Raw genomic sequence first — 19691 nt, forward strand, 5'->3', positions numbered from 1 at the left:
AGTATTTGATGCACATTTCCTGAGTTGTTCTACAGATGCTAAAACCCCCACTAAATGGAAGAAGTTAAGTACTTGTTGACCATGGGCAGGTAGCCTCCAGACCTACTGGAGCCTGAGGATTGATAATGTTAACCCGAGGGACACCACCCTGTTACCTCACCATCAACCAATCAGAGAATTATGTATGAGCTGACCGCATACCCTGTGACTCCCCTCCCTTACCTTGCCATTAAAAGTGCTTCCTTGGGGAGGGGGGAGGGATAAATTGGGAGATTGGGATTGACATATACACACTACTATATATAAGATAGATAACTAATAAGGACCTGCTGTATAGCACAGGGGAACTCTATTCAATACTCTGTAACGACCTATATGGGAAAAGAATCGAAAAAAGAGTGGATATTGTATATGTATAACTGATTCACTTTGCTGTACAGCAGAAACTAATACAACATTGTAAACCAGCTATACTTCAATAAAAAATTTTAAAAACTGCTTCCCTGAAACCTTTTGGGGAGTTTGGATTCTTTGAGCGTTAGCTGCCCCCAGCTCCTTGTCTGGTGCCTTACAATAAACGCTGCACTCTCCTTCACCACAACCTGGTGGCAAGCAGACTGGCTTTACTGCGCAGGCCAGTGGACCTAAGTTTGGTTCAGTAACAGGTGCTGTTGGCAGCCATCTCACAACTGCAAGGAGAGTTAATCTTAGTATGAAGCTGACTTCATGGAAGGCAGAGTGGGGAGAAAGAAAGAAATGGGATCTTTGGATTAGGCTCACCCCAGAGCCTGCCCGACCTGTAGACTCTGCAGATCACGAGCCCCTGTTTCCCTTATGTCTAAGCCCCTTCCCCGTCAATGACTCTGATGGGTATCACAGCCAGTGTTCACTGAGCAGTACTGGGAGCCAGCACTGTGCAGAACCTGCAGAGGCTCATTTGATCAATTAAGAAACAGTCATGTTGTAGAGGGACTTCCCTGGTGGTCCAGTGGTTAGGACTTCACCTTCCAATACCAGGGGTGTGTGGGTTCGATCCCTGGTCGGGGAGCTAAGATCCCACATGCCTCACGGCCGAAAAACCAAAAAACATAAAACGGAAGCAATATGTAATGAATTCAATAAAGACTTTAAGAAAAAAAAAGGAAACAATCATGTTGTAGAGAACAGACTTATGGTTACCAAGGCGGGGAAGAGGGGGTGGGATGAATTGGGAGATTGGGACTGACATATATACACTACTATGTCTAAAATAGATAACTAATGAGAACCTACTGTATAGCACAGGGAACTCTATTCAGTGCTCTGTGGTGATCTAAATGGGAAGGAAATCTAAACAAGAGGGGACATATGTATACATATAGCTGATTCACTTTGCTGTACAGCAGAAACTAACACAACAGTGTAAAGCAACTATACTCCGATAAAAATTTAAAAAGAAAAAGGAAACAGTCATGTGACGGCACAGCATGCAGCTGTTAACATGAGATCTTGCATGGAATGATTTCCGTGAGAAGTGACAAGAGCGTGTAACAAATATACTGTGTGAAATCCTATATAATCGAGAAAAAGTGTCCCATTTTAACAAAGAGATCTCTTGGCAGGGGGTGGGAAAGGTAGTGGCAGGAGAGAGGAATCCTGTTTGCCTTAGTTATTTCAGCTTGAGCCTTGTCTGATGCCTGAGGGAGGAGAGGGCACCCCGTCCTGCAGGGAGACCTGGACAGAGGGTGAACCAGAAGCTCGGGGGAAGGGACCTAGTCTTTGAAATGCCACCGCGGAGGAGCCCAGACAGGACGACAAACCTTGAAATGCCCGCTGCTTACTGACACAACAGTCATGCCAGTTGGGATCTGCTCTGTCCAGGAGGGGCTGAGATCGGAACCTCCTGGTTCTAGGGGTGAAGGGAGCAGGCAGGCCCAGGGCCCCTGGAGAGAGGAGAACCGGCTCATTTAGAGGCTTGTCCAGCTCCCTGGATTTGAGCTTCTGGTGGGCGACAACTGTCTTGGTTTGAGTCTCCAGTCACCCAGGACTAGCGTGCACACAGGCACAGGGCAGCTCTGAATGAAGGAGGCCAGGCGAAGGTGGGAGCGGAGCACAGACAGCAAAAGTAGGGGTTTTCCACCTGCGTACCCGCAACGAGGCGAAGCTGGGCTCCGGCCCTTTTTGTCAAGCCTGACTTCGCAGCTGGAAGTCTGCTTTATGGCAGTTTCAGAAGTTTCTCCTTTAAATGCAAGAATTATTATTATTATTATTTTACATCTTTATTGGAGTATAATTGCTTTACAATGGTGTGTTAGTTTCTGCTTTATAACAAAGTGAATCAGTTATACATATACATATGTTCTTATATCTCTTCCCTCTTGCGTCTCCCTCCCTCCCACCCTCCCTATCTCACCCCTCTAGGTGGTCACAAAGCACCGAGCTGATCTCCCTGTGCTATGCGGCTGCTTCCCACTAGCTATCTATTTTACGTTTGGTAGTGTATATATGTCCATGTCTCTCTCTCACTTTGTCACAGCTTACCCTTCCCCCTCCCCATATCCTCAAGTCCATTCTCTAGTAGGTCTGTGTCTTTATTCCTGTCTTATCCCTAGGTTCTTCATGACATTTTTTCCAAAGAAGATATACAGACTGCCAACAAACACATGAAACAATGCTCAACATCATTAATCATTAGAGAAATGCAAATCAAAACTACAATGAGATATCATCTCACACCAGTCAGAATGGCCATCATCAAAAAATCTAGAAACAATAAATGCTGGAGAGGGTGTGGAGAAAAGGGAACACTCTTGCACTGCTGGTGGGAATGTGAATTGGTACAGCCACTATGGAGAACAGTATGGTGGTTCCTTAAAAAACTACAAATAGAACTACCATATGACCCAACAATCCCACTACTGGGCATATACCCTGAGAAAACCATAATTCAAGAAGAGTCATGTACAACAATGTTCATTGCAGCTCTATTTACAATAGCCGGGACACAGAAGCAACCTAAGTGTCCATCATCGGAGGAATGGATAAAGAAGATGTGGCACATATATACAATGGAATATTACTCAGCCATAGAAAGAAATGAAATTGAGTTATTTGTAATGAGGTGGATGGACCTAGAGTCTGTCATACAGAGTGAAGTAAGTCAGAAAGAGAATGACAAATACCGTATGCTAACACATATATACGGAATTTAAGAAAAAATAATGTCATGAAGAATTATTTTTAAGGAAGCTCCTGCCCAGGGAAGTCTTGACCTGCTTAACTGTGCACAGTGGGAATACACAACTTTCAAGCCCTTGAGAAGAAGAATCCAACGCTGAGGAATTTGCATATTCGGAAAGCTCTCAAAAGAAGGCCGAGCCTTGGAGCCTGTGAATAAAGTCTTTCTGTGTTTGCTGCTCCATGTGAGCAGTACAGAAGGGAGAAGAGAAAGGAGGCACATGGCATCCCGGCAGCTGCGGCTGAGCCAGTGGGGGAAGGCACATTTGCCAAGAGCCGGCGAGGATTCTGGGATGTGTGTGTTGAGTCACTTGTCCCCTGCAGGTTTCCAGGGAGCTGGTTTGCATGAGGTAAACACGTAACCTTTGAGCCAGGGGCCACTGTTCCATGCTCTGCAGCCTCCTCTTGCCTTAAGGATTTGGCCTTGCGGGGAGGGGCATGGCAGCTCAGGGGGCAGCGTTGGGGAGGGGGCGATTCTGGCTGTTTGGTGTTGACGTGGGATTCAGCCCCATGCTCAGATGGGCTCCTTTTCCATCCCTTCTCACTTCACTGGGGACCCGTGACTGGCTGTGTGAGGTGTGATAACGTATATAATTTGCATATTATAAGCATATATGCTGTTTCTGCATATGCAAAGGAGGAGTTGCCTGGAGATAGGATCTTCCTGAGTTTGCTGGTAAAGCCAGAACTTGCAAGAGCAGTGTGAAGAGCTGTCCTTCCTCCAATGGGTTACCAGTGGCTGCAGGCCTAGTTTACTTCCCTGCCTGACAAGGTACTGAGCCTGAGACCCCAGGCCGGAGGCAGAAGAGGCTGTACTTCGGTGTTCCGCATGAATTTTATGACTGGATTTGTCAGTTCAGTTCTCTGGATCCTGGCTACTAACTCTACCTGTAACCCATCAGGCTTCATGGCAAGTGGGAGAGTGGTTGTCCTCTGGAGGTGGGGGTGGGATGAATGGAGACCACAGTAGTGTCTGGAAAGCTCAGGACCTTTCACCTGGTCCTAGACTCCTGGCACCAATGAGCTGCATGGACCAGACGGCCACTGTAGGAAGATGGGTCCTTCTGGGCTTGGTTCTGCCTTTTCCTTCTTGTACTTGCATCTCTCATTCTTGAATGGATTGTTCCCGTGGGATATAGACCTGACTTTCCCAATAATAACGAACCTGTGGTCTGGAGACCACATTCAGAGCCGAGGTGTGAGTCCAGCCTGGTGAAGATGCTAAATCCTCGAGCCTAGTCTCAGCCCTACTGTCTCCAAGCTCACAGCCAGGGCAGCCTTAGTTACCGCACTGTGTTCGCAAATATACTTGGTTCCACTTCTTTCTGGCTCTAAACTTCAAAAACACCTCTCGGAGCTAACACTTGAAATTGGCAGTAATTAAAACGCAGTTGAATCTTAGCTATTTTCAGCCTCCTGGAGACTGTTCATAAACCAATCAAATAGCTAGAGTGCTTACTGCTTATGATATGTAGTTTTCCATAAAAGTCATTGTTTGCATGTTTGTTTCAAACGTCGAAACGTAAAACATCCAAGTTGTAAAATGTAAAATAAAGAAGTTTAAATTTTCAAAAAAACCCAAAACAACACAGTTGACCCTTGAACGACATGGGGGGTTATATGAGTATCATTTATTGTTGGCCCGCCGTATCTGCACTTCCTCTGCATCCTTGGGTTCAACCAACCATGACCACGTAGTACTGTAGTATTTACTGCTGAAGCATATCCGTGGACTCGTGCAGTTCAAACCTGAGCTGTTCAAAGGTCAACTGTAGCTCAATCCAATGATCACATTGGATCACAGTGGATTTATAAGCCACTCTGAATAGAACGGTCCCACTCAAAGCTCATCTTCTCCAAAAATGGTCCCAAGGGTGGCAGGCCTGTTTATTCGTGAGATTCTGTTATGTCCTGGGAAGGATTTGAGAGAGGAAAGACACCTGGTCTCTGGCTCCAGAACCTAACAGAGGGGAGAGGCGGACATGCCAACGGAACTGCACACAGCAGGAGGAAGGGTGGTGGGGGACTCTTGGCGTGTGGTGTCCACTCTTTAAGAGTGAGGTCTAGGCTCCATGACAAGTGCTGTGAAACCCAAGGCAAAGCCAGTGTAGGAGAGTATCCGCAGGTGGACCCAATGGCGGTGACTGCCACGGAGGCCGCTATTGGCATTTGCGGTGGGATAATTATTTATTGTGTGGGACTGGCCTTCACCACTAATGGCCCATAGTATCCCTTAGCTACCGTGACAACCAGCACTGCCTATACGTTTCCCTGGGTGGGAGGGTAGTACTGCCCAGGTCACTGCTGCCCTGGGGAATCCGTCCACCAGGAGTCTGGGGCTCAAAGCAGCTGTGAATCCTCAGCTCCTGGCTACTCGGGCATTCATTCTGGTGAAGGGGTCGGGGTGGATGGGAAAGGGGCAGGAGTGGGAGGGCAGCACCAGGGCCCTGGTCGCAGGCCCAAACCTACCCAGAGTAGGTATCTGCTGTTTTCAGCTGCCTTGCATCCATTACCATTTCCTTTGGTTAAAGGTTACCAAAATTACTGTTTGGTCTCTTCCCTGCTCTCAGCCCTCTCACTTGCTGTGGAGATGGCCCTCAGTTCCAGAAGCGGTTGTGTGGGGCTAGGCTGGCCAATCAGAGCACTGCATTCCCCTGGGCAGATCGCATGTTCCGGGAGCGACACAGGACTTAATCAGCCCCATCAGAGGCCTTCTCTGCCAGACTTGACCTCGGAGGCTGAGGGGCTGTTGCCGGAGCAGCCATCTGGCCACCTTGCTGGCCATGTTGTGGGAAGAGCTTGCCTGAGCATGGAACTGACATGGCAAAGCAGACGGAGAGAAATGGGCTCTGGGGGCGCAGCCGGCACCTCTGGAACAAACCACGTCTGGACTGGAACGCTCTTGACTTTTACAGGAGTTAATACATGCTCGTTTTGCTCAGGCCACTTTGGGTTAGATTGTCTGACATTTACAACAAACGGGGGCCTAAGTAATACGCCAGAAAGGGGAGCTAAATATCTTCAGTCAGAGGAGCTGTGCTGACCAGTGGCAGCAGCCCCGGGGTCCCCGGTCCCCTCCGCCATGCCTACGGGTCCCTTTCATCCTGATCTGCAGGACAGACCTCAACATGGCCACACCCCACCCTGGAAGTCAGCATTATTCTTCCCGAGGCTGGCTTCCCAGAGAAGGATCCTGTCAATCCAGGGTACCCTCTCCCAATCTCCCAGCATCTGTTCAGGAAGGGACATCCTGGGATTGGGAGGTGGAGGGTGGGCTCCGGGATTCCTGGTAACCTGCCTGGCCCACCCTCCAGCCCAATCCCACTTGCTCCGAACCTGGCCCCTCTTAGAGGCAAGCAGGTCACCCAGGTGCTCTGTGCACTCACTCACTTGAGTTCAGAGGGCTGTCCTCACCCCCCTACTACCTGCCCCCTCCTATCCTCTTGTGTAACTGCTTCAGTGAATTCTCAGCTCCCAACCTCCACCCTCCGCACTCCCCAGGGGACAAAAGTGCGGGGGAATTAACCACCTCCCTCCCAGCAGCCCTTAACCGATGGGTATATAAACGCCTGGCTTCCCCTCCTTGGGTGAGATTACTCTGATGTGTGTGTTCTGTTTCCTAGCGCTGCCCCAGCAGGATTCAGCTTCATTTGCTCCCAGTGGCCGCTGCACCTGTATTCACTGTCCTCCCTTTTCTGTTTCACGTCTACTGGTGTTTCCTGGGGTCACCTTGAAGTAAGACCTCTGCCTCGGCCGCTCAGAAGCTAGATGTCCAAACCCACCAGGCAATGGCTGGGTGCAGCTAAGTCACCAGACAGACCACAAGGCTGCAAGCCCGGCCCGGAGTTATGTTAGGTATTGAATTAAGTTGTCTGATGTCTGCATTTATAGTGGGAGGATCTGAAATTGTTCTGTGAGCGTGTGCAGAGAAAGTTGCCCGCCTTGGGTGTGCGGCCGCCAACAGGAACAGCAGGATCCCACCCTGGCTTCCCTGAGGCTCACAGAGTCACCCCCAAGTTTACCTCCCTACCCATTTGCCAAGGCCAACCTCTGTGTCTCTGGGTAGAATACACTAAAGAAACAGAATTCTTTTTTGTTTTGTTTTGTTTTGTTTATTTTGGTGACAAGAGAGATCCTTGATGGAAAACTGGATCTGTAAGAAAAATAAGGACAGAGCCATGAGCTTAGACAATACTCTACGACCCCAGAATTCTGGTGGCTTTCCAGTTTTATAGCCTGAGGGTGAGGGTTTAACAGCTAAGATCCTCCTGTGGGAAAATAAATTTAGGATTCAAATTTCTTCCATTCATCACGTCCACTCTTCCTTTTGTCCGAACTCGGCCTCTCAAAGACTTTTTTTTTTTCCCTTCAGGCTGTAAAAAGGTTTTGCAAAGTGTCTGGCATGAACTGGGTGCCTTCTGTTTCCTCTCCCTTCCCCCAGGGATCCCGGCAGCTAAGACGGAGCCTCGCTTCCCAAACGCCAGGCCACGGTGGTGAGTTTTACTACATTCAGTGCCCAAAAGGAGAGGGGAAGCAGCCCCTTGATTTTAGTGCTGCATCATTCATTGGTGGGATGCAGAGAGAGAGGCTCTCCAAGCTTTTGGGAAGAAAATTCTAGAAACACGTTTCCCTGGAGAGGAGGCTCTGCCAGTGTCATCAGATGGTTCTTCATGCTCTGGACTGAGAAGGACACCAAACTGCTTGTTTCCCTCCCAGATGGTCTAAGAACTGAGTCTACGAACTCATCCCTCCCCCTACCACCAACACATGCATGCACACTGACTCACAGCACCCTCAGGGTGGCTTTCAGGGGCTAAAGCCAGAGAGGTCCCAGGCCAACAGGTCTGCTTTGAAGTTCATCCTGCACAGGCTACCATATCTTAAAACACACTGCTGGCTGCTCCCCCCAAATCCACTCACACACCTGCCTTCCTGGCGGGGGCCCCATTTGGGAGCATTGATGCTCCCCTCCTTTGTCCACTCTTGTCCATAGGGGCAGGGTGTGGAAGTAGATCTAGATTGGTCTAATCCAGTCATGAAAATTCATCCCCTCCATGCTATTAATTTGCTTAAGAAGGGGCATGAGGGATGTCCCTGGTGGTCCAGCGGTTAAGACTCAGTGCTCCCAATGAAGGGAGCCCGGGTTCGGTCCCTGGTCAGGGAACTAGATCCCACATGCACGCCACAGCTAAGTTCCCACACGCCACAACTAAAGATCCTGCATGCTGCAGTGAAGATCATGCGTGCCACAACTAAGACCCGGCGCAGGAAAATAACTAAATAAATATTAAGAAAAAAAAGAAGGAGCATGAGACCCAATTCAGAGGCATGTCACCGCAATGAGGGGGCAAGTATACCAGGGGAGGGGGATCCTGGGAAGAGTTTCTTAACTCAAGAAGAGACACAAGAAGGAGGTGGCCTTTTCCCTGCTTCTGGTTGTCAGGGTGTGAGGATATAATTCTGGGGCTCCTCCAGCCATCTGCCCAGGAGGGGAACTAGTGCGCCTTCCGCTGAGGGTGTCAGAGCCGGAAGTTGGAAAAGTCCCCAGGTCTCTGATGACACTGTTGAGTTCGCCAGCCCTGACACTTCCTGACTGTTTCGTTATGTGAGATAATCTCCTTACTATAATTTTGAATTAGGTTTGCTGAAATTTGCAGCACCAAGTAATCGAACGCATAATCCACTTGTAAATCAAGTCTTAAAGTGCCTTGTGGCATTTGGAAACCTACCAATTCACCCTTTCATTTTACAACTGAATTAAAAAGAGAGACATCAGAGCAATGCCATTGGTAGAAGCTTCCCAGTGTTTACTGGGAAGAACCTTAACCATGGGAGGTAGGTGAGTTTCATTCAATTGTCAAGCTAAGGAATTTTTCTCTTGAAGCAGTGAAACCCTTTTGCACTTGAAAGGGTCTGCATAGAGAGTGGTGGCTGAACACACAGGATGCCTGGGAAGGGGGGCCTCAGTGAGTACCAGGGTTGGCCCATCTAGTCAAGAGGCCGTGAGACCTGAACCTGGGTGCTGGTTCGGGGTCCTCCCTTTGTTCACTGTACAAATGGGGATGGGTCCTGGTGCCAGGATGGGGAAACACAGGCCTGCCTGTCCACGTTCAGGGAACAGGAGAACAAGCAGAAAGGAGCTGCTGGGTCCTTATGATCAGAGGTCACAGCTCACCAGCTCCTCCCACTGAGATGCATCTCTGTTGCCTTTCCCTACCTGTGGACATTTTTGACCTGAGCCTACCTGTTCTCCTCACCTCTGGAAACCTCCTGGGATCCCATGTGCTCCCTAGACCCAGAGAAGACCCAGAGCAGGTGTCTTCTCTGCAGACACCTTCCTTTACTATCAGACTTCTCAACATTGGCTTGATTCCTGGCCCTCTGCTCTATCCATGCTCTCTCCCTATGTCAGCAATTGACCCTTATGTTTACAGCTAAGACCCGGCCTGTCCTGTGAGCTCCCTCTATGCCCCTGCCTACCTGACATCTCCACTTGGTTGTCCAACATCTCAAAATTAACAACAAAACAGAACTCTTGATTTTTATCCCCTCTTGCATGTTGATCCTCTGGCAATGACACCCCAAACTTGGAGTCATCCTTGAGGCTTCTCTTTTCCTCATTATTTCATCCAGTCTCTCAGCCAGACTTGCTGGTGCAACCCCCATAGTATGGCTGTTCACATTCCCCTCCAGAGCCATCACCCTGGTCCAAGCACCATCTTCGCCTGCCTGAACCAGTGCAAGTGAGTCCTACCTGGTCATTCCCCGGCCCCCCGCCCCTTCCCATTTTCTACCCAGCAGGCACTGTGATTGTTTTGAAATCTAAACCAGCAGCTTGAGATACTCCCCTCTGAGGGGAGGATGAATGAGTTAATAAACGTAAAACACCCAGAAGCGTGCCTGTGTAAGGACTTGCTATTGCTCTGTTTCAGGGGCTGCCCACCACCTCTAGAACACAATGGAAGCTCCAAGGGCCTGCCTGACCTTGGTCTCCCCAAAAGTGGCATCCTGATCCCCCAGCTCTAGCCATACTGGCGCCAGGATGGCCCCCAAACATGTTAAGAGTCCTTCCTGCCTCGGGGCTACTGGGTTTGATGTTCCTGCTGCAAGAACACTCTTCCCCCAGATTTGCACAGTCTGCCTCCTTCTGCTACATGTGCCTCAGTTCAGAGAGGCCTTTGCAGACCAGCCTGGCTCCAGCAGCGGCCCCTCCTGGTCACCCCGCCCCTCTGCTCTTTATCAGATCAACTTTATATTTTTATTTCCTTGATAAAATTTACCACCAAATCAAGTGATCCTGTTTATTCACTGACTTGTCTGTGTCCACTAGAATGTAGGCTCCCAGGGAAGGGCTCCTTCCTCTCCTGGTACAAGGTAGGTGCCCAAGAAATATTTAATGAATGAATGCATTATTTAATTACCAAACACTCTCTCCCATCTGGACTCTGCCGCCTTCTAGCTTGGAAGTCAGATGCCTACATCTGAGTTATCACCTCTGCTCCCGTTGCCTGGGAGCCTTGGCTGGCTTAGATCCACAGACTTTACTAGACCTCAAAGTCTTAAGCTTAGCCTGGGTCTGTTGATGGACTTGGCCATCCACTCACCCCTGTGTCGTCATGTCTCACAGCACCTAGTGTGGTGCTGGGCACGTGATCGGTGCTGATACGTGACAGCCGAGGTAACCCACTCACATAGCTACACGGGGGGTATGTGGGGGACACTGGGGAGTCGGGGTGGGAAGTACCATGGCGACCAGTGTCTAGGAACAGTGGCTAAAACTTCTGGGCTTCCAGAAGATGCTTCCCTGACCCCTGCTGGTGGTGTCTTCATCAGACCCTCAGGCCCACAGCACACACTGAATGACATGGGAGGTGACACCACAGCCTGGCCCTGGCACGTCTGGAAGAAGCGGGGGCCTGCACATCTTAAGCACCCGAATGCCAATTAGCATCGATCCCAACACTGCTTCCAGAACAGTCTCTAGAGGAGCAATCTGACAAAAGCAGAGGGTCCCATGAGGAAAAGCCACCCCCTCAGAATCACCAGGCATGGGCTCTGGGGCTTGGGAAGGACCCTGTTTCAGGCCACTGCATGGAGCAGGGGTGCTGGCATAGTCTCCCTCTTCCCCAGGGAAACAAGGCGCCATGGGACAGAAGAGAGAGGGTCTGTCCTTGGGAGGACCCGCCTATCCTAACCCTGCATCAGGAAAGGGGCCTGCCCTAGGGAGACAGAGGAATCATCCCTCAGAGCAGAAGAAGCAGAGCTGCGTGAAGTCTGCACACTGCGTGGTTTGTAAGTGATGTCAGTGATGCCAGGGCCCCAAAACAAGCCCCCCCCCACTGCTGGCAACACACACACAGCTTTGGGGGATGGAGTGAAGACTGGATTCAGTCTCTGGGGAGCCTCTTTAACTTTGCAGACTCTCAGTTATTCCCGGGGAAATGACCTACGCCAGGCCCAGGGCAGGTTTCCATTCCAGTCCTCCCCCCCGCCACCCCCTGCCTCCTTCACTTCCCCTCCTCTGTCACTCTCTCCTCCCACCCCCCAGGGCTCAGGGCTGTGTGAACTACAGTGTGGGTGAGACACGCACCCCTCCCTCGTGGACACTGAGACCCTTCGGGTGGCACTGGACACCGAGTTCAATAATGTGGAGTCACGGCCCATTCCCGTTATCTTTCAACCCTCTGGTTAAAGAGGGTCTTAGCGTGGAGCTGGCCAGTGTTAGCATCCAACCCTTGTCAACTATCTTTGAACACACAGGGCACTGACGCCAAAGCTGAGACTTTTTTCAGGCACCCTATCAGCCAGAATTCCACGACATTTCGTTTTTATGGTATTTATATTTGCTGTGAGTCTTTTTTTTTTTTTTTTTTTGCGGTACGTGGGCCTCTCACTGCTGTGGCCTCTCCCGTTGCGGAGCACAGGCTCCGGACGCGCAGGCTCAGCGGCCACGGCTCACGGGCCCAGCCGCTCTGCGGCATGTGGGATCCTCCCGGACCGGGGCACGAACCCGTGTCCCCTGCATCGACAGGCGGACTCCCAACCACTGCGCCACCAGGGAAGCCCTACTGTGAGTCTTTTTTATGGCAAAGGATAGGATTTTCCATTTATGGCCAGTTTGAAAATAAGTGCATTTAAGTTAAAAAGGAAGCTAATTTAAAGAAAATAAGTGATCGATCCCAAAACATAGCTTGACTATATTTTGACTTCTAGTTTACTATTCTCCCATCTACTAACATTAATGATTTTAGGTTTTAATAAAACGAGTGTTTGTGGGGATCACTTTGTAATGTATAGAAATATCGAATCACTATGTTGTACAGCGTAACTCACACAGTATTGTAGGTTAATAATACTTCAAAAAATATATTAAAACAAGTAATATTCCAGATTTCAAAGGTCAATAAAGTTTGGGGAATACTGAGTTAAAAAATAATGATGGTGATGTCGCTGCTATGTTGAGGGCCTGTCCTGTGCCAGGCCCTATGCTAAGTGTTTTCGCATGCATTTTTTTTACCCGGTTCCCCCCCGGCCCCAAGTGAGAGCTGTAGCATTATTATCTCCATTTAACAAGAAAATGAGGCATCAGGAGTTAAGGGAGTTGCCCAGGCCCCAGAGATACTGGGTGTTGAAGGGGGATCTGATCCCAAGGCTTCCTGCTTCTGGAACCCAAGCTCACACCAGTGGGCTCTGCTGGAAGGAGACTCTAAGCTTGGGCTTCAGCTCTAAGCTCTAAGCTCTAAGCTTGAGCCCAAGCTTGAGCTCTAAGCCCTAAGCTTGAGCTTGGGCGCCATCTTCACACTGCCAGTCGCCACCATCTACCCAACCTGTGACCAGGCCCTGCAGGGCTGCGCATCCCCTAGCTTGATCCTCACAACCATCGCCCTTGGAGGTAGCTGTTATTCTCCCCGCTTTAGAGATGCTACTGACTCTCACAGAAGTCAAGTAACGTGGCCCCGAACACCCAGCGACCAGGCAGCAGAGTCAAGGCTAGCACCTACGGCTCCAACTCCAAAACCAGCGTCTTTCCAACAACCACCACCTCCATGATGGTAACAGTAACAAGACTCCCCCAGCTGGCCAGCTCTCTGCCCTCCAAGCACCTTGTCTCATACTCGTCTCATACTCCCAACGATCTCAAGATCTTCCCTATGTACAGATGAGGAAACTGAGGATTTCAACTGCTGTGGAATTCTGTGAAGCTTAAGGTGCTTCTCTGCTCTTTCATGAATGTCCCAGGATCAGGCAGCAGAGCCCTTGAGGAGATGGTGAGCTCTCACTGGAGTTTATTTTCCGGGCTGGGCTTCTGAGTTACCTTGAGCCTCTATTCCCACCACACGCCCTGCTGTGGCTGCTGGAGGCCTGGGGTGGGTTGAAATGCTCCCATTACCCCCTGCCCCACCCCCATCACCTCTTGTTAGGCATTCACCGCATGTGGACTTGACAATGGGGACAACTGGGGGTGCTCTCGGTACCCGCCCAGATCCCCTTTCTGGGCTGGCATGTCCATCGCCCAGCTCCTGTGAATTATGAATGTTGGTTGCTAAAGGCTCAGAGCTGTCTCCTTCCTCAGGGACTTGTCCTCACCCCAATGGGAGCCGCTTTTTCACAAAGACATGTACTCCCCACCTCACCCTGTAGCCAATGACTGACTCACAGACGGGCATGAAAGGCCAACCCTCTGGGCTCACGGTGAGACCAACTCTGGTTGTAATTCACCTTCCAGAGCTCCCCAGGACTGGGCTAAGTGGACTTCAGCTGAGACCTTGTCCTTGCTCCACTCCTTCCCCTCCCTCTCTTGCCTCCCTCACTTTTTTTCCTCCACTAAATCCTGTGCACCCAAATCCCTGTGTCAGGCTCTGCTTCTAGGGAGCCCAGCCTGAGACAGGGGAGGATTGAAGATGTTGTGGAAGGCATGCTCCCTGCCCTCAAGGATCTTGCAAAACAGCGTGGAGACAGGCCACATGTGTACATAAAAATCATCTGCAGTATGGGATGGAGTAGGTTGGAGAGAACAGTAATAACAAAGATGGGAGAAAGGCTCCATGGAACATGAAGTTCACAAAGGGTAGGTAGGGCTGGAAATGGCGTGACAGGCAGGGAGAAAGTTGGGAGGAAAGGCTCTGAGGTGCATAGGACCCTCTGCCCCCGCCTCTCCCATCTCCTCCTATCTGGTGTCCACGACTAGGGGAACCAACCCCAGGCCAGGGGAGAGGTGGGAAACTCTGTTTTGAAGACCCCACAATGGGTCTAGCATTGTCCACGAGTGTCCAGGGCTGCCTGAGAGAGATGCGCCAGTGGACCCTGAGGCCAGAAACAAGTCACTCAGTTCTCAAGATTCCCCTGAGAGGCTGGGGGCTTCGCCCACCCCTAGAGGCCTCCTCCATTCAGAGAAGAGACAGACATTCCATCAGCCCTGCGCTGCAGGGATGGTGAGTTAGTGGGCTTCAGAATCACTCTGCAAAGGGCCGTGGGCACGAAGGGGGTCCACATACCTGCTGGGCCGCAGGCCTGGAGACTTGTTCACAAGGATTCAGTGATGTAGTAGGCAGCTCCTAGGGCTCCCAGAGCCACAGCAACAGTCCCAAGGGCTCGGAGCACGCAAGTTACGATGAGTGGAATGTTTATTTGCAGGTCTTCTGCAAAGCAAAGCAGAAAGCCCACAGGTTGGGGGGCAGCTGGGATTTAGTGCCTGTCTATATGCAGGGGAAAGTGGAAATTGTGGGGTCCCTCAGGATCACAGGAATGTCCATCTCCCCCTATGGCTCCTCCTCTCAAAGGAACACAACTACCTGCACCCCTCCCAATAAAGCTCTACCACAGGACCCCCCAGGATCCGAGGATGGGCTGGCCTGGGATGCCAGCTCCCCTGGACACTCAGAGAGAAGGTGACAGAGGTAGTCAAGGCTGCCGTGTGCCAGGCCCTGTGCTAAACACCTCACACCCAGTGTCCTCCTCAAGCTTCACAACCACCCTGTGAAGTAGTCCTACCATGTAGCTCTATTCTGGGGTTGAGGCTTCTGAGGAAACCACATACTACACCTACCACAAAGGTGGTGGAAAAGGAAAGTATATGATTATGCTATTAATTGAGGAAGGCTTTCACAAGATGCAATATCCATTTGGACAAAAATCCTACTAAAGCAGGGATTCTTATCTAATGTGAATGTGTACTTAAAGCCCAGAGTCAACACTCCACTCCACAGAGAAATGGAAAGATTATGGAAGCAGGTGAAACTTGAGCAGAATTAGGACTGCATCCCAGCCAGGCTGGACTCTGCCCCTCCCCGTCACTTTCCTATTTCTAAGCCTTGCCTTGTGCCTTTTCCTCCTCCTGGAAAGCTCTCCCTTTAAAATAGGCCATAGAGGATCCTAAAATCCTTTTAGATTCAGCTCAGTTACAACTGATACTACAACGTCTACCTGGACCCCAGCTCAGGAGTGAAGCTCTTTGAACATCTCCTATAGGACACGTATCACTTCCTGGCCTGCACATTAGTTTCTAAATGTACATATCTTAGCTTACCATGTGGACTGCACACTTTTTAAGGGTAAAGTTCCCTGTTTTGGTTTCCCTCCCAGTGCCTAGTATCCTTATGCAGAGTCGGTTTTACTACTTGTTGGTTTATGAATCCAGGGCACAACTTGGCACTAAACGGACGGAAGCACTAAGTGTGTGGAAACACAGCTGATCATGGTGGGTGGGGGGCAGGCCCTTCTTTGACTTACCAGGCAGTACGGTATTTTTACTCTGGCATGTTCTCCCAACACACCTGGGTATCTGTTTGCCTCTCTTCATATGCCTGAGAGATGGTGATTTTCACGAACATACAAGAGAGCGGGTTTGGTGGGGCAGGGGCTGGGAAGAGGAGCCGGATGGGGATGGAGGACGGGTGGGCTCAGCTTCTGGGCTGGGAGATGCCTAGGCGGAAGGCCTCTTCTGTGGACATTTGTAAGACGTGAGTATAAGCGGAGCTGCCCTGGGGCCCAGAGCTGGGGGTAGGCGGAGGCCCCTCTCCAGCCCTTGTGCGTAGCCCTGCGCCACCGGAAAAGGTGAGGGACATCTTCAGTCCAGTTCCCTCAACAGGGGTCTTCCCACGAGAAGAAGTGGCGGCCACCTGGTGGCTTCGTGGGAGAGGAAAAGAAGGGCAGATGCTGCAGGCGGTGCTGTGTGGGCCTCCGGGTCACGGACAGACCCCTGTGGGGCTGCCAGGAACAGCCCGAGACCCGCTGAAGGGGGTAGAGGTCTTCCTGGCACCGAGGGTTATGTGATTTACATCGTATTTATCTCTAAATTCCAGGGGGCGTTCGTGTGCGGGTCAGGAGCCGGAAGCGTTGGGCTATGGCTCAGGCTGCGGAAGGAGCGACAGGGACTTTAGGACGGACTGTGGGGGAGTGTGCTGTGAGCAAGGAGGCTGCCTATGGAGCGACGAAAAATGAACCCCAAAGAAGCCATGCCCGGTAAGGAAGAAAGTCGTCACCTCTCCATGAAGGTGGGGTACCTGGGCCTGGGGCTAGTCAGAAAGGCCCGGGTGCCAACCCCCCAGGACGTGGATTTCCTTTGGGCCTGGGAGTCCCGAGAGGAAGAAGTTACACACGACTGCTAATACACTGTGTGCCCCGAGGGCCCCGCCCCCCACGCGCCCTAGGACCTGTAGAAGGTGAGGAGGTTTGGGAATCCTCTCCCCGGCATGGTCGGCCAGGCCCGAGGCAGAAGGACATCGAAGATGCGGCTGTGGCACAGGCCCAGACGATGCCAGCAAGCAGAGCTGCCGGGACAAGCGGAACAGGAACAGCAGGCGTGCGGGCCCGCTCGCGTCACAGACCCTGCTGGACAGAGAAGGAGAGAGGTGAGGGGCCCACTGCCTGCGGGAGGTGTCCACACCAGGAGTGGCGTGTGCAGAGGAGAGAGGACCAACTGCATGGGGAACTAGTTGTCTTCTAGACTGGTGCTACCTGGGAATAATACGAAGAACACCGATGTAACAGCTGACACCTGTACAGTGTTCTATACGGCATTATCCATCTCATTCAATCATCAGAACAATCCTGTGAAAAGGAATGTGGTTATTCTCAGCCTACAGATATGGAAACCGAGGCTCAAAGAATAGAAGAGACGTGCTCTGATAGCAAGGAGATGGAAGAAGTGGGCTTCAACGCAGGATTTCTAACTCAATTCTGTGCTCTTTCTGTGGAATTCACAGGAAGGGACGGCAGCAGGTGACTGTCCATCCTAGAAGAAGTGGCACTGAGATTCCTGCAACTGGAGCGGTCACGTTCCATTTCTCTGGGGCTCTCGGATTCAACCAGAAGACAACTGCTACTCCAGTGGACAGTCTTTGAAATACTTCCCCAAGCTCACCTCCCATTGCTGTCCTGGGCTGTGGGTCCCAGAGGAACGTGGAGAGGTAATAATTGATTTTGCCTGTGTGAGTTCCCTCGACACGCTCCAATGCTCATTTGGACCCTGGCTACCCAAGAAGATGGGGGACTGCTTTCCATTGGACAGCCGTTCCATTTTCAGAGAGAGCTAACTGTTGGATTTTTTTTAACGCTGAGCAGAAATCTGCCTTCTCCAGTGTTTTCCAAGGGTAAGTCGCCAGATTTAGCAAATAAAAATACAGGACGCCCGCGCAATATTCATAACACACTTATTATACTAAAAATCATGTGTTGCTTATCTGAGATTCAAATTTGACTGGGTGGCCTGTATTTTATCTGGCAACCCTATCCAGGGACCCTTAGTCAGACATCTGAGGACAACATGGAACAAATCTACTCACATCTTCCAGCTGACAGACATATCCTCCAATTCCCTCAACCGGCTCTCATACACCAGAAGGTTCTTGCCTCCCCGCCACCCTTCTCATCCCCCCAACCTGGACTATCTTCCTTGGACTAGATCGCTGGGCATCTTTTACAGCACACAAGTGGCCTGATGAGGACAGAGTAAAGCGGTATGACCGCCTCCCTTGTCCTTAACTGTATTCTCGTACTAATGCAGCCTTGGTGTTTATTTCTTAGCAGCCACGTGGTACTTCTGACTCCCAGTGAGCTAGGATTACCACCGAGCCACGCTGAATGTTAATATGTTTGCGTGGCTGTCTTCAGAGAGACTCGGTATGGTGAGGAATGACAAAACCCAGGAATCCTGGTCTCCTGGGTAAAAAAACAAAACCCAAACCCCTCGCACTCCCCACGCACCGTTCCAGAACACACGTTAACCAGGCATCAGTCCCCAATAAGAAAAGTGTCAGCCTCTGGGGCAGCCCTGGGACTCCATCAGCAGGAAGGCTAGAACCACTCAGGCAGGCAGGCTGCCCACCTGTTTTGCTGGATCGAGGGGATGCTTTTGTGCCAGTGTCCGGAGACGCGACGCCCCGAGCCCAGCGGCTGACGTCGGGAGCTGGGAGAGCCTGGGGCCCGGGCTGCGGGGGGACGGATTCACTGCTGGGCTGTGAGGTGACTCCAGAGCTGGGCGGCGGCGTGGTCGGGCTGCTGGGCGGCGGCCGGGTGGGCGGGGGGCTGGGCGGCTGCGGGCTGGATCCGGTGCCTTCGGAGCTGGCGTGCTGGGAGGCGGAGCCTCGGCGCCTGGCCTTCGACTTCTGCCCCTTGCCCTTCTTCATGGTGGGTCCTCCTCACCTAAACGTGCACCTACGTGGATCTGCCTAATCTCCTGACTCCCTCCCCGAGGGGCCGTGTGCCCCTGCCCTGCGGGGAGGCTCTGGCTTCCGTCTGAGCCCAGGGCCCACAGGAAAGGGTCACCCACACCCCTCCTGTGAGGTCACAAAAGCCAGGGTGGCTCCCACGGCAGGGTGCTGGGGACAGTCTTCTCTGCCGACACCAGCCTGCTGTCCTCCTTCCTCCTCGGCTCCTGCGGATGGGTGGAGAGCAGCTGCCGTGCCCCTCACGGACCTGGGCACCTGGCGAACGCTGGCCTCGGGGCCCGTGGAAACTTGGACGCCCACAATTCTGTCCCCCGAGTGCCTCTTTCAGGTACCTGCTTGCTGGTGTGTTCCTGGGTCCCTGTGTGCTGTTCCTCTTTAAGACAGCCTGGCTGTGATGCTCGCTCTGTCACTGGTTTTCACATACCCCCCCCCAAGCAAACAAACGGACAAACAAACAACTTCACCATGCATTTTGTGAGTTTTAACTAAAGATCTGGGGGTCCGTGGAAGGCCTGCAGCCTTCTGCTATGTCAGTTGTCTCCCCCCCCCCCCGCAGATTATCCTATACGGAGCGGCTTCCCCCTTCTCCCAAAGCCGGCCCTCCCCGCTATGGGAAAGGGCTGGGGGGGTTCCCCAACTTTGATAAGAACCATCGCAATTGGCAAAAGAATTTCCCCTAAAAACACAACAGCTGTTTGGAAAACTAAACTTCTGAAGCTCACTACACTGACAACTGGCAGACCACCTCTCAAACTCCCAACTTGTCCTGCCAGTTAGGGGACTGTGACCCTTCCTCGAAGTTAACAA

At 51.4% G+C, this 19691-nt stretch overlaps 1 protein-coding gene across 1 annotated transcript; it reads right to left on the reverse strand.

Moving 5' to 3' along the window:
• Positions 1-14727: 14727 nt before the first annotated feature.
• On the reverse strand, positions 14728-18842 carry SPATA3 (spermatogenesis associated 3). Its single transcript, XM_060151242.1, has 3 exons — positions 18542-18842; positions 16869-17043; positions 14728-14855 (listed from the first exon to the last, which is right to left on the reverse strand). Exons 1-3 carry the CDS (start codon positions 18840-18842, stop codon positions 14750-14752), a joined length of 582 nt encoding a protein of 193 aa, XP_060007225.1. The 3' UTR covers positions 14728-14749.
• Between the last annotated feature and the right edge of the window lie 849 nt (positions 18843-19691).

This window comes from Lagenorhynchus albirostris, chromosome 6 (assembly GCF_949774975.1).
Source record: "Lagenorhynchus albirostris chromosome 6, mLagAlb1.1, whole genome shotgun sequence".
Lineage (NCBI taxonomy): Eukaryota > Metazoa > Chordata > Mammalia > Artiodactyla > Delphinidae > Lagenorhynchus > Lagenorhynchus albirostris.

Bases quoted from the DNA above. Each gene is read 5' to 3' on its own strand.
- SPATA3 (XM_060151242.1), bottom strand. From the start codon at position 18,842: ATGAAGAAGGGCAAGGGGCAGAAGTCGAAGGCCAGGCGCCGAGGCTCC. The intron at 17,044-18,541 runs GTGGGCAGCCTG...TCTGTCCAGCAG, and splicing joins CCCTCGATCCAGCAAAACAG to GGTCTGTGACGCGAGCGGGC. The intron at 14,856-16,868 runs GTCCTAGGGCGC...TTTGCTTTGCAG, and splicing joins AACCTCCTCACCTTCTACAG to AAGACCTGCAAATAAACATT.